This window comes from Schistosoma haematobium, chromosome 2, assembly GCF_000699445.3.
Source record: "Schistosoma haematobium chromosome 2, whole genome shotgun sequence".
NCBI classification, from domain to species: Eukaryota; Metazoa; Platyhelminthes; class Trematoda; order Strigeidida; family Schistosomatidae; genus Schistosoma; species Schistosoma haematobium.
In genome coordinates, this window is record NC_067197.1 from 17,123,684 (window position 1) to 17,138,629 (window position 14,946).

The window sequence follows — 14,946 nt, forward strand, 5'->3', positions numbered from 1 at the left end:
ATCAAATTTAGACAAAAGTTTTTATATATGACAATAATTCCTCTAGATTTGAGGTATACTTAACATCAAATATGTGAGAAAAGACTGTGCTATTTATATATTTAATTTTTTTGACAATTATGGTAGTATGTATTCACGAATATATGAAATAATGTCCTCTGAGTGCGTAATTAACTTTATAAAATCAGTCAAACTAATTTACATATACTTTTGCGCTAGATATCGATAACAAACCTATGATTCTCTAGTCAGCACAAACCTTATAAACTAGTTTAGCTGACTATGTTCTGAAGCATTTTAATAGACGGACTTATTTAAAAAGTATCTGGTTATGTTAACTTTTCATATTTTGTCCAAAGTGACCATTTCTTCTTCACATTTAGACGTGTGTTCCTCTATAAAAATACCACGACAACTGATTTATGGGAATGTTTTTAGCTTGTTCTTTTCCACGCTATTCTAAGAGTATATAGGTTCGATCTTGTCTGATGAATTCAGTCAGTATACACATAACACCTTTATTGTTTGCAAGGACAATAACAGAGTCAACAACATTGAAAATGAAAATTATCAAAATAGGTTTGTGGAGATCGTTAAGTCCTAGTTGAGACCATTCGTACGAGTACCGTGTGTGGGATGATGAGGAGTTCAATACCAAGACGAAAAGGCCTCTCAATGCTTCCAGGTTTTCAATGATAGTCTAACGTTGATCGGTTCATGATCTCAATCGAAGATGATAATATCTACACATTGGACATAAGTACTCATACAATGGTCGGTTTGGGCACCTGAGCAGTATCACAGCCCTCACACATATCAAATGAGATTTGTGTGGCGCATATGTATTTGGTGCCTCCTAGTACCAATATCTATGTATTAAAATAAAATAAAAATAAAATTGTCCCAGGTCATCATTAATTCAACCGCTACTGATAATAAAGTGCTACTCAGCAGTTATCTGATGATACTTTAAATCCACATTGTAATGTGCATATTCAAATTATCCTAGAATATAAGCCTATATCTGGAAGTTTTTTGGAGTATGATTTAGTATGGAGATATTGACTTGAGTTACAGTGACATATGTTCTTAACTTCAACCACTTTACATCAACTCAATGAACTAGGAGGTTTATCATTTCTGCTTAAACTGATTTTATAAAGGGTGATTTTCATTGACAATTGTTGGTTAACTTTAGTTTTGAAAGTTTAAAATGACTGTAATCTAGAATTTTTTTTACCTTATTTCGACTGTTTTCTTTTCATAATATTAAAGGGTTTGGGCATGATTCAGGTTAATATTTATAATTTTATTTAAATTAATTGTAAATTTCAAGTTCAATTACTTTGGGGATAATAATAATTTCTAATTAACTTAATAAAAATTGGTAATTTTTCAGTTGAACTCACTTGTATCTGAGTCATGTTTCTCTTGTTTTACCACAGGTTTTGAAAGTGGATTAATTTCATTCATAATTGAATAACTTTTTAATTCTATCTGTGATTTTAAACAAGAAAAACGAAGTAAATTTAGAATGATTTCTAATAAACACTCTTAAATTCATGAGTTATACATTTAAATAATATGTAACAGTTCAATTAAACAAAGACGGATAGTGGTTAGCAGTGGAATCCAGGACGAGGGTTCCGTCCTATTTGGGAATCGTCAACTGGATGTACCTGAATAACGTGACGGCGTTTGAAGCGAATGGTACTGGGTTCGAGTCCCAGGGCGAACATCAACTCGGGTGCAGGTATATCCAACTGACAAAACACGCGTCAAACTGAATTCCACTGCTAACCACTATGCATCTCTGCTTAAAAAGCTTGTGACTTAACACTATATAGAGGCAATCCGCACAGGATGCACATATGCCAACAAGAGACTGATCAATTGCAGTCCTAATTAACAATGGTAAGATACAAGTAAAACAACACCAGGTGAAGTTCAATTAAAGTTGTTCTCTTTTGGTATCAGGTTATTCCAACATGCGGAACAACGTTTTTTATAAATAAGTGTGTATAGTGTTCATAACTTATTAAACATTGGGATATCGAATAATTTGGTTAATATTCTGATATGGTAGCATGATTTATAACATAATGGAGTGGATCACATTTTTCCGCAAAATGACTAGATACGATTATATCAAGAGCTAGAATCAAACTTTGTGACTGAAAGATTTGTGTTCATTGCTGAATTATGATGCTTAGGATTGGATCCTGATGATGAATAATAATTAACGATAATTTTCTTATAAATATATGAGAATAACTTAATCATTTGTTGGGAAGTTGGTTTAAAAATAAGAATTTGTCTTTATGTCCCTTTTAAAAAAACATTATCTCTTACATATTGATGTTTGTTTTCGATTTGATGCCATCTATTAACCTGATAGTAATTAGTCATTATAAATGTCGGTTTTACATTCAATGATTTAGCATTATTGGAATAATTCAAAAGTCGTACATCTTAAAACAAAAGATTGCCTCTAGTTTTTATATAGATTTAGCCTTCAGTAAAAAAAGAGGATATAACATTTAAAGATAAAATTTTCACTCATAATTCCTTTGGTTAATATCTCTTTTGTGGTAATATGCGATTTGGTAGTTTGGGCGAAACATAACAACTTATTTTGAACAAAAAATTCTCGTCATGATTCTACATCAACTACATATTTATTGAAAACTTTAACTTTTGGACGTCTATAGAACCGTACACTAATTATTTAATTGTTCTCCAGATTATATCAGTTTATGTAGAAAGCAACATTGGGTTTACATTTTATAGAGAGCGGTACCATATCATTTATATTCATAGCTGTAACTCATAGTTTGATACTTATATTTTCATGTACATTAGCCGGCTAGAAATATCCTTCATTACCTTCAGCATAGAACGTGAATGTAAACATGTATAGAAATTTGTTTATCCAAATGTTGATCTCTTCAGTGTTCAGAAGACATCGGTTTAAATTTGTTAATCAATCTGTTGATAGTTAAAAGTTATAACTAACTACTCCTGTTTCTCACTATTAGATTTTCACATACGAACCACGACATATAATCTTAAACAAGAGTTTCTAAACTGAAACATTATGGGTCCCTAAATTTCATAACTGAACAATAATTCTTCAAATCAATCAATAAACAAAGGATCTCTAAACTACAGGTAACCAAGATATATTTCATTTATTTTTAATCCCTTGTCTGTTTTCTATGATGAAATAACTTAGTTTGTCTCATTTATATTTCTTATTTAAATTCTCGAAAAGTTTGTAATACTAACATTTAAAATGATGCTCATAGCATAAAAGAATCGAACTCATCTAATAATTCACATCAAAGCTGATAACATTTCTAATGCAAAACTTATACACAATTAAAGTTACTAAATTTGATTTGATTTGATAAATCATAGAAGTACTATTAATGTGAAAAATCAAGCTGAAGGTGATTATTGAGCTGAATGTTTTATGGAAAGTTATGTTTAGTTATGGAGACAACTCTCCTCATCAATAAAGTTTTAGAATAAGTGATTTAGTTGACTTTAAGTCAGGAATTAGACGTGGAATCAAGATCATATTATATTAAAATAGTGATTACAATTCAAAAAATGCGCTACAGAACTTTGTCTTATTATGAGTTTCGAGACGAGACCCATGTAGTGTTGAGTTTAGTGTTATGGGAATTGATGAATATTTATTGTTATGGATTTGTGCAATAAAATGAAACGGATGCTCAAAGCTCTATATTTTTCAATAGATTCTCAACTAGTGTCCGTCTATAGTAAGGGATACCTAGAGAAGTTGCTCGTTAGACAAAAAATGAAGATAAAATTTATGGTTACGGTGTATAGTTAGGTGAAGGTTAAAACCTTCCATAAAGTAACACTATCGGCCTAATATTATGCTTAGACGTTAAATATAAATATAAATAAGATGTAGAAAGTCTTTTTAATATGACATTTAATAACTTTCACGATGTTTTCAGTTTGATCTGTTTAATTAGTAATAAGGGTTAGTTATTGCAATATGCGTGGAAGTACAAATGATAACTTTATTTATTTTACCAACATTTGTTATGTATTTTCATTAAATTATTGTTCCTAATCTTTTAATAAAGGTTTGTTCGTAAATTTGGTTGGGAAACAACTCAAGTAGTCTTTTTCATTTCATTTAAATAAGAGATGAATGTTCTCACGGATTACAAGTGTTTGGTGAAATGTATGAAATGATAGATAGTTGCTACTCAGCATGAATATGTTAGGTCGTTAATCGAGTGAAATTTTAGAAATCGAATGATATTTGTGTGATTCAATTAACATAATATGCATCCATGCATTACCGTACACCGTATACCATAAAGTAAATTGTGTATTCCTATTCAATTAGCATTCATAAAGCTGACATACAAAAATATCTTACCTCAAACTTGGTACTTTCCAGACCAGCATGTGTACAAGACCATAAACCTGCCAGTCGTTTGTCAGTTCGATCCACGTTTAAATTCAATACAACAGTACCATTAGGAAATTCAATTTTCTGACAAAATACTGTTTGGTCATGTGGTACACATCCAGACTGATACTGTGTTGAGTGAGTGCAAGGATTGGTCGGTTGACAGCCTTGGTAACAATTTTCATGTGTTGTACTTTCTCCTAAGGCAGGACATGTCAAGTAGACTTCTGCATTTGGTTTTGGACGATTTATACGACATGTAATTTGAGTAAAATTCGGACCATGATTCGCTTTCAACTCTGGTTTAAAATCTGTTTTACCTATTTCAAAGCCATGAATTTCTGGAAGAAATATATAGTAAAAACAACGATGACAGTTTCGTGAAATAAATTATGTCATTAAAACGATAAACTGAACTTTTCCAATAAAATAAGTACGTCGTTTGGTTTTAGATGGTCAGTGTTATCTTATGAAAAACGAACAGTGATTTTATCCCATGATTTTAAAAGAATATCCCAAAATATTTGCTCAATGTTTTGTTGGCAAATCAAGCATGAGACTATGAATTAATTCTTTATGACGCTAATTCAATATGATATTCGACTATATTCTGGCTATTTGATTTACGGTCTAGTTGATTATAGCATTTGTTTAAGTGATATATATATATTCAATTTCCATTAATAGATAATGCAAAGAAATGAGCGTGCTGAAATATTATTCTTAATCAACCTTTTGTATATCAAATAAACCTTTTATCTTCTATCTTCAAGGAGTTGTATTTTAGCTATGGATACATTTTTCCATAACTATCATTCATCTTTGAGCATCAGTAAAGGAACATGTTGTTTTTAAGCATATATCTATTCTTACTGAAGTCAGAAACAACTCAACCAAAGGGACCTCTAAGATTCCTTCAAAGAGAAAAATGTAAGATGCACGTTAAGTAGAAATTATACAATCAGTAAATTATTCAGGTAAATTTGATCAAAAAATAGCCTGTTAATCATATTACGTAATATATTACCAAACACTGAAAATATACAATGAAATGACAAAATCCTAAAACAAAATGTTCAATAAAACAACTAAATATACTCTAAATAAAATCAATAAAATCAATTGTGTATTGTATAAAACATTAATAGATTAAAAGTAGTTTCTTTACATAGGTTTACACGAGACCGAAGGCCCTGGGTTCGAATCCCGAGAGCGGGATTGTGGATGCGCAGTGCTGAGGAGTCCCAAAATAGGACGAAACGGCCGTCCAGTGCTTCCAGGCTTCCAAAGGTGGTCTAACATCAATCGGCTCATGATCTCAATCAAAAACTTAATAACATCCACAACCCCTATACTAGTAAGATTCAATAAATCAGTGAACATAATGAAGTAATATATTAATTTTATATTTATCAAAAATCATTCATTTAATTTTTGAAATGGTTATTGTAGATAATTATCATTGATTAGTTCTGGCACGGGAAATGACCTTAAATGCGCCGTTCATAAGTCAAAAAGATATCCACTTAAGAAGAATTAAAAGTTCCCATCTAATGCATTGTATTGCATTGCTGTAATACATGTCATAAATGTACTATTTAAACAATTTTTGAACTAGTAAACTTAAACAATCTTATATCACATATTTATTTTCTATATTCAATATTACTATTTATATCAAATTGATCATGCTTGTAACCTGGCATGAATTCTGTAATTATTATTTTCAGAATATATTATTATATTAAGAGAAAAACGTTGTATGTGAAAAGTTCGAAGAGTTACCAAATCAAAGTAGAACTTGCAACTAGATAGTTAAAATGTCAAATGTTTTATTTCATTGATGGAGTAAACTCCGAAACATAACTAAGTTTCTACTTATCAAAAAGTAAGTAATAAATATTTCAATAGTTAGGATCATGAGTCAGTTGAAGCTAGACCATTATGGAAAACCTGGAAGCACTAGACGGCCATTTCGTCCCAGTGTGGGACTCCTCAGCAGTGCGCATCCACGATCCCGCCCCCTTGCGGGATTCGAACCCAGGACCTATCAGCCTCGCGCCAGGCGCTCAACCAACTAGACCACTGAGCCGACCGGTATCCAACAGTGTTAATGTCTAACTTCAATTAATCCACAAAATTGAGCGACACATCTACCATTGTCATCAGTGAGTTACTATCTCACAACTTCACTGGTCACCACTTCTCACTAGAACTCCAGGATATACCTCGTGAGGCCAGTCACTAGTGAACATATGTTGATTAATATCAGATGGGTTCTGTGGATAATATAGTAATTTCAATGGTTAAGATCATGAATCAGTTGAAGTTAGACATTAATATCGTTGGATGCCGGCTTAGTGCTCTAGTGGTTGAGTGCTCGTGCGCGAAATCAGTAGGTCCTGGTTTCGAATCTCGCAGGGGGCGGGGTCGTGGATGCGCACTGCTGAGGAGTCCCATAATGGGACGAAATGGCCGTCTAGTGCTTCCAGGTTTTCCATAGTGGTCTAGCTTCAACTGACTCATGATCTTAACCACTGAAATTACTATAATATCCATAAAACCCATCTGATAGTAATAAATATTTCTTTAATTTCATTGAACAATGCTTATGATCATTAGATACAAGCAGCTGGACACATTAAATACTGAACAATAATTAAAACATTTTAAGCAGTAAAGAGTTGTATCTTGTCATTATTAATAATCATTATTGAATTTTTCGAAATTAGTTTTTTTTGGTTGTTGTTATAACAATAATTTGATAATCAGATTAATACTTTATATTTTTAAGGAAACCAATAGTACGTATAAAAATCAGTTTTTATACAAGTTAGCAACTATTAGGAAACATTTAGAACAAAACTTTTGAGTGAATATTGTACACTGACAGGATATTTTAACTCTATATGATTCCAGAGTGAACATCAACTCTGAGATGCAGGTACATCCAGCTGACGAGTCCCAAACAGGACGAAACGCGCGTCCTGGATTCCACTGCTAGCCACAATCCATCTTTGCTTATAATGCTTGTAAATTAAGGCAATATCGAGGCATACGCACAGTATGCACGTATGCCAATAAGAGACTGATCAATTTCAGTCCTAAAACATCAATGGGAAGATTCAAGTAAAACAATATCAAGTGAATTATATTGCTAATTGTTGTGATTGAATTACATAAACTTCAATCTCTTAATTATTTAGAGTAATACATAGGTAGATAAGTTAATAAATTGAAATATATGACCAATGGGATTCAATTAAATCTTAACAATGATAAATAAGCTATTGAATAAACCCTTAAAAACCAATCAATTAAGGTTAAAATAACTTGTATAAAGCCTCTTTTTTCTTTAAAAATACTACAGACAACTATGTAATAATTACAAGCGAAAAAAGCTTTTATAAAGATTATTATAAATTTAATTTCTAAGCCATGACTAAGCTTTAAATTCTTTATCTTATATAAAATAAAGACTTTTATAATGATGGCTCCAGTAACAGTATCAACAATTTAATTATTAACTTACAATGGCAAACACACATGTTGATAAGTAAACAGTACGATCTACAATTGTTACCATGACACAATATATTTGAGTATATTGATTTTTTCTTTAAAAAAAAAGACAGGTGTACAGTATTTTATTGTCTGAACATACTGACACGAGTAAAGATTAACAGTGAAATAGTAATTGTTATGAACACAATAAACAAAACAATTGGAAAAGAGGTAGAAAATTAAAAAAAAATTTCAGAAATGTTTTTTTTCTATTATTAACCAGTCATAATTCATGTGTGTATTTTAGTATGGATTGTACACAATGAAATGTGATGTTTCCATATTCATCAATAATTCTATGTGTATATGGATTTCTATACTTATTGGTACATGAAAACGCTATACCATGTTACATTTGCTCATGTAAAATAAGCTGACATAGTTTCAGGTTGTTGAAAAATGAGATGCTTTTTTAAACTAACTAACTAACTTTTTTTTCAGCGATATAACATACTTTCTTATATGCAAACACTAAATTCGTAAAACATTTCTTAAATAAGATTAAATCGTATTAAAATTGGTTGGTATAGAAGCATGTAAATTGTATTTATGTTTTTGAAAAATGTAACACATTTATCAACACCATATTGCATGTTATTAAATCACATTCTCCATCTGAAATGCATAACATAAGTGTTAACTAACAGACATCTAAGAACGAACGAGATTGACCGCTTAATTTATTTATTCGATTTGATCATATTATAAACAAGGTCATCCATACACATTAGATCTCGTATATTTTTCATTTATGTTTGAATCATCCACGAGTTGTTAGTGTTACGTGAAACCTCTGTATTTCCATTGTATTAACTACTTCAGAGAGTGAAAAGATAACATTTTCTTTAAGATCTGAAGGAGTACTCATTTATTTATTTAAACCCAGAATAACGTTTTAAAAGGTTAGTGGAATTGTATGCGAAACAAGTAATACACTTATATTCAAATGAACACAACCGTTAAATGTTATGGCAAGTTAGAGAGAAATAACTTCTTTATTATACATAATCGTTTATTTTTTAGTACCACTTGAGTTTTACTGGCTAGTAGAACTATCTTACAGTCAATCATCGTTATAAGAAAACCAAAACTTTAAACAAACACTGACCAATTAAATTATCAACTTAAGGATTATTTGCAACATAATTTTAGTTATGTGACTCTCTTTCATATAAAAGCCTTTCCAAATTGCATAGTACACTGACTGATCATTGAGTAGTAAATTAAAAATGTGTTTGTCTAGTCCTTTGTCCTGATGGAATTTTATTTATCAATATTACTGCTCATTGATCAGTCTATGTAAAAAATGTCAATCCTACATTAAGATAGTAGTAGTCATTCGAAAAGCTCAACAGTAATATCTGTCTGGCTGTGCAACTGAGTGAAGCGAGTTTGAACTTCACATGCCGCATCAGTCTCTTCACGATTCAAAATACACGTTGTTGACAAGTATCAACTAGAATAAAATCTATGTTCAGTTTTTCGTGACAATTACCTCAAATTATTTAACCCATCACAATACGATAATGTTTTCTGGAGGTTTAAATGAGAAATAAAACGTAGTTAAACTGGACAAGTAAAAAAATAAGAATCATAGTGTTGATGAGGTGAAATATTATTTATACTCTATAGTAAAATATCAGATTTATTACTATGATGATGGTCTTTTAAATGAGTAATACAGGGGGTGGGTTGATAAAAATAATACTAATAGTTTTACTCGGTACTAGAAGTTTTGTCACAGTGGAGAAATGGAAGCGTCGTTTATACAATTCTACAATAAACTTGTCTTATATTTACCGTAAAACTTTAAAAACTAGTATATTACATTTCATAGATATTTTGCAATAGTTAGTATCGGTCATTCATCTTTAATCATGAAAGTTTTCTATCAGTTCAGCTGTATTCAACTGTTTTTAAAGCATCATATTTTCTGAATAGATAAACTCTAATTTAACTCTATTTTATGTATTCAAATGTTAGCTAAGAAGAAAATGGTGATGACAATCACAATGATTTAACATTTCAATGTTTATTACAACAGTAAATTGTAATCTGTTGATAAAAGACCACTCGTACATAGGATTAGCATATAGATTTATTGAGTTGGAATAAATCTTAAAAAAGAAAATTTATTGCAACTTTGTACAAATGGAAAATAGGTGCTCTTAAATGTTTGATTAGGCCATATGACAGTATGGCTATAGTACATCAAAGTATTTACTCTTAAATACCATAAAGTCTGTTTTCATATTACTCCTGGATGTACCTGCATCCCAGAGTTGATGTTCACTCTGGGACTCGGACCCAGTAACGTACGTCCAGCTGACGAGTTCCGAATAGGACGAAACACGCGTCAAACTGAATTGCACTGATAGCCACTATCCATCTCTGATCAAAAAGCTTGTGACTTAAGGCTATATAGAGGGAGTCCGCACAGGATGCACATATGCCAACAAGAGACTAATCAATTTCAGTCCTAAATAACAAACGGAAGATGCAATTAAAACAACACCTAGTGAATTTAAACTTCACCCCACTGCACAAGCAAGTGGCTATCAGGACTCAGTAGCAGGTGGATAACGCGATGACGTTTGAAGCGAACGGTACTGGGTTCGAATCTCGGAGTGAACATCAACTCTGAGATGCAGGCACATCCAGCTGACGAGTCCCATATAAGACAAAACATGCGTCAAACTGAATTCCGCTGCTAGCCACTACCCGCCATTTTAATAACTGATATTTTTGTATTAAATAATGAACAAATCGGAAGCGAATTTGAAAATTTATTTTATTTATTACTCATAAACATACTTTGTGTTTATAATCACTATTGTATAATATTAGTTACAACAGTTCATTGATTATATTTTCATATGTATCACATTTAATGTAATAGATAATTTACATGTATACATGTATCTAGGTGTATATTATCACAACTACCAGTTCACATTGTCTCATCATTATAATACACCCTTATTTTAAGTACAAAAACAAAAATCAACAAAAAAGAAAAAAAAGAAAAATGAAACAGTCCAAATTCAATGAATGTTATAAAATCAGTAAAATAATGAACATTTATAAATCTTTTAGTGTTCTGCGGGTAACCTCATCATTTGTTGATACATATATTGATGAAAGTTCAAATAAACATGTTGAACATGATCATGTAGAGTAAGTAGCAACAATATTTGTATTCATAAAATAATTATTCATAAATTTCATTGAATTACTATTTTTCTTTTTTCGATAATCATGTAAAAATTAATATTGACAAATAATCATATTGAAGTCATGAGTCAATTGAAGCTAGACCACTATGGAAAACCTGGAAGCACTGAACGGCCATTTCGTCCTAGTATGGGACTCTTCAGCAGTGCGCATCTACGATCCCGCACCCCGCGGTGATCTAGCTTCAATTGATTCATGATTTTAATCTGTGAAATTTCTAAAAAATCTCCACAAACCCCTCCTGATAATAATCATCTGCTCACTAGTGACTGACTTCAAGATATACTCCTGGAGTTCTATTGAGAAGTGGTGACCAGTGGAGTTCAACCAGGTCTGTTGTGAGATATCAGCTCACTGAAGACAATGGTTGACGGTAGCTCAATTTCGTGGATTGGTTGAAGCTAGACATTAAAACCGTTGGATCCCGGTCGGCTCACTGGTCTAGTTGGTTAAGCGCCTGGTGCGAGGCTGATAGGTCCTGGGTTCGAATCTCGCGGGGTGCGGGATCATGGACGAGCACTGCTGAGGAGTCCCATACTGGGACAAAAGGGCCGTCCAGTGCTCCAAGGTTTTCCATAGTGGTCTAGCTTCAACTGACTCATGAGTCCAATCTGTGAAATTTCTGAAAAAATCTCCACAAACCCCTTCTGAAAATAATCACATACAATGAATTATCTGAGTTATATGCATGAATAAAATGATTAAAATTGTACTTGAAATTGATGTATTGTTTATTACAGAGATTAAATCATCCGTTGAATATTCTCTAAATTAACTTACAACATATTCAACAGATATTTTGTTTATTTCATTAGTTACAGATAGTGGAGTAGATTTGTAGCTCAGATGGATGATTTTGATTGAACAACACATATAAGCGAACAATTGTTTTCAATTAGATCTAATTGAAAACAATTGTTCGCTTATATGTGTTGTTCTAATTTTCACAATGGGATTTTGATTGAGTTTTGTTGCAGTTTAGAGAATAAAACCCCATCAAGATCGATAGATAGTTTACTTTATGCTCAAACGTTTATCAACTTGTAGACTATGCAACCGAAATGACAGTATATCGAATATCTAGTGAAGAGATCATTGTTTTGAAGTATGCGAATTTGAGTTAAATTTATAATTTTAGTTATCCATGAAATAATAACTAATGGAGAAACTCAATAAGTTAGACGAATAGGATAAAATCGAGGATTTTAAAAAGTAAATTTAAGTAATATACAGATTAATGTTAGATAGTTGCAGGCAATCAACAGGAAGCTTTGGATCCAGATTTAATGCTACTTGTCCCTCATCAGTGTTTGTGTATGGTGTATTATTACAAAGCGCTTTGTTTAGACAAAGAGCTGCTGTAAAAGTTCTTGGTTTTGATGTAGCACAGTTTGTTTGATATATTACGTCATTATACAAATGCGTTATCTTGAACTTCATTTGTGGGACTTTATATTGATTTCAATGTTCTTTTTCGCAGTCAAATTTCATCTAATGTTTAATTCACAAAAATATATGTATGACATATTTATTGGGAAAAATGATGGCATTTTTATTGGGATATTCAAGAAATTGATATCCTAGTGCAATAATCGTTTAGATGTTATTTATCTACTTTATCCATTAATATTATTACTCCTAAAATAATCTCACATTATTCATTTGAAACTTACATTATTACTGATTCATTGAAGAATACTCCTCAGTAATTTTCTCTCAATAGAGAAGAATCAAAAAAGACATTTTTGCTGAGCAGTACAGTAAGTTTATAAAGCAATTATAAGTATGTGTCATGTAATTGTCATAGATTTTATGCCAACTCACATAATTTGGAATATGTTGCTATTCAATCAGATGAGTATTCATTAACAACCAATTACATTAGGACACTGAAAAGGCAGTTAAAACGAAATTAGCTCTCACTGGAACGAAATCATCAACCTCTTTTAACTGTATAATAACTACTGTATAAGAAATGTTACTCAAAACAATTTAAAAAGTTTTTGGCAAAAAGAGATTCTAGGCGTCAATTTTGAATCTATTCTTCAATAATATATTATCCAATGTAATTAAAAATATTAAAGCACCATTTTTCAGTAAAATACTCTTTAAATTAGCTACATCGAGAAAATAAATTCAAAGATTATGTGTTACAGTGCTTGCTAATTACATGATATTAAAATGATACCCAAAAGCTAACTATAACGAATAGCATCGATTCTAAATATACATCATTAATTCCTAATTAGTTTTCAATCAATTAAATCCAGTTGATTTATTTAACGAGAAAAAAAAGGATATTTCCATAGAGTATAAAATTAAATAACCCACTGCATACAAAATTTTGAAGGACGGTTATAAATACCCCCCACACGCACACACACAGAGAGAGAACGTACACCACAAAAATGACCCAAATAAATTGAAATAGGGTGTATCAAGAGAAAGGATTGTATCATCTTTTTAGATTCTAATTGAAATTCATTTTAATCGTTAATTAGTTTTAGTAAACATTTAAATTTGTGTAAAAGGGACACAATTTCTTTGAATTTAAATTCATTGTTAGATTAACTCGTATTACACAGAAAATTTCGGGAGTACGGTAGTTAAATAATGTTCATCTATTTACAATTGATTGATCACTGCGTGGTGATCAATGTCATGTGTGTCAGGTCCTTCTTAGTGTAGATCGAATCCTGTCAATTGAGTTGTAATGTGGTCACTAGTTTAGGTAACTCAACATTGCATGCGTGACATTGATCACTACCCAGTGATCACTTAATTGTAAATACATCTGTCCTAATGGAGGTCAGTCGCGGCCTGGACAGATCAGTGGTAACGTATCTAACTGTGAAGCTGTATGACACGGGGCCAAATCCGTGAGGGAGCATCAGTCCCTCAAGATTACACCTTGCTGACGGATGCCAAGTAGCACAAAACCTAGGTTTAGTGTTTCCTGTTGACTACCTGCAACCACTATCTTAATATTCATCTACAGCATTTTAGTATTTTTTGGAGATATTTAGTCCTCTAGTATTACTTTTTTAGCTAAAACTAAACTATATATTTGATTTCATATTTTAGGGTGAATAAGTGAAAAAAATTGTCATGTAACTGCAGTTATTTTTAACGTAGTTCTCTAACTACATTGAAGAAGGCTAGCTAATACATGTTTGTGTAACCTATCAAAGATAGAAAGTAGAGCTTGTTTATGAAATTGTATGTGATCCTTTTCTCCTCTCAAAGCCAAACATGTTAATGAAAAGTCTTCACTTTCATGATTTGTTAGTAAATTTACAAACTAACGCTATTTTATCAACTAACCGACTTTTTACTTATTGTAACAGTTATATAAATTAGAACCTAGAGTGTTTATTACTTCTTTATTTGTCATACACTCTTCACTTTGACATTTTTTTCTACCAGTTTTTATGATCCAGAAGATTTGTAGCTCAGCTAGATGTCTTTCCGTGTTTTGTACACTCTAAGCTATGTGATTTGATGGTAAAACTTACTGCATGACATCAAAAGCATTTGCTGCAAGTGGAAGTAATGAACGATAAAATAAGTTTCACAACCTAACCATCGAGTTCAGAGGACGCAAAAAGACTAAAACCATGTTATATGTTTATGTTTATTACAAAGGTCAGTTCTCGTAACTTCTAGGCTTAATTGTTTTTTGTTTGGTC

The 14,946-nt window shown here is 31.5% G+C and overlaps 1 protein-coding gene across 1 annotated transcript in view; it reads right to left on the reverse strand.

Annotated features, from left to right (window-relative positions):
* The window catches only part of MS3_00006347 (uncharacterized protein), a 39,850-nt gene that overhangs the window by 14,251 nt on the left and 10,653 nt on the right, over positions 1–14,946 (reverse strand). The window contains exons 2-3 of the mRNA XM_012937538.2: positions 4,427–4,800; positions 1,410–1,497 (exon numbers count right to left, since the gene is read on the reverse strand). Of these exons, the coding sequence (XP_012792992.2) occupies positions 1,410–1,497; positions 4,427–4,800 (462 nt within the window). The remainder of the gene's footprint in view (positions 1–1,409; positions 1,498–4,426; positions 4,801–14,946) is intronic.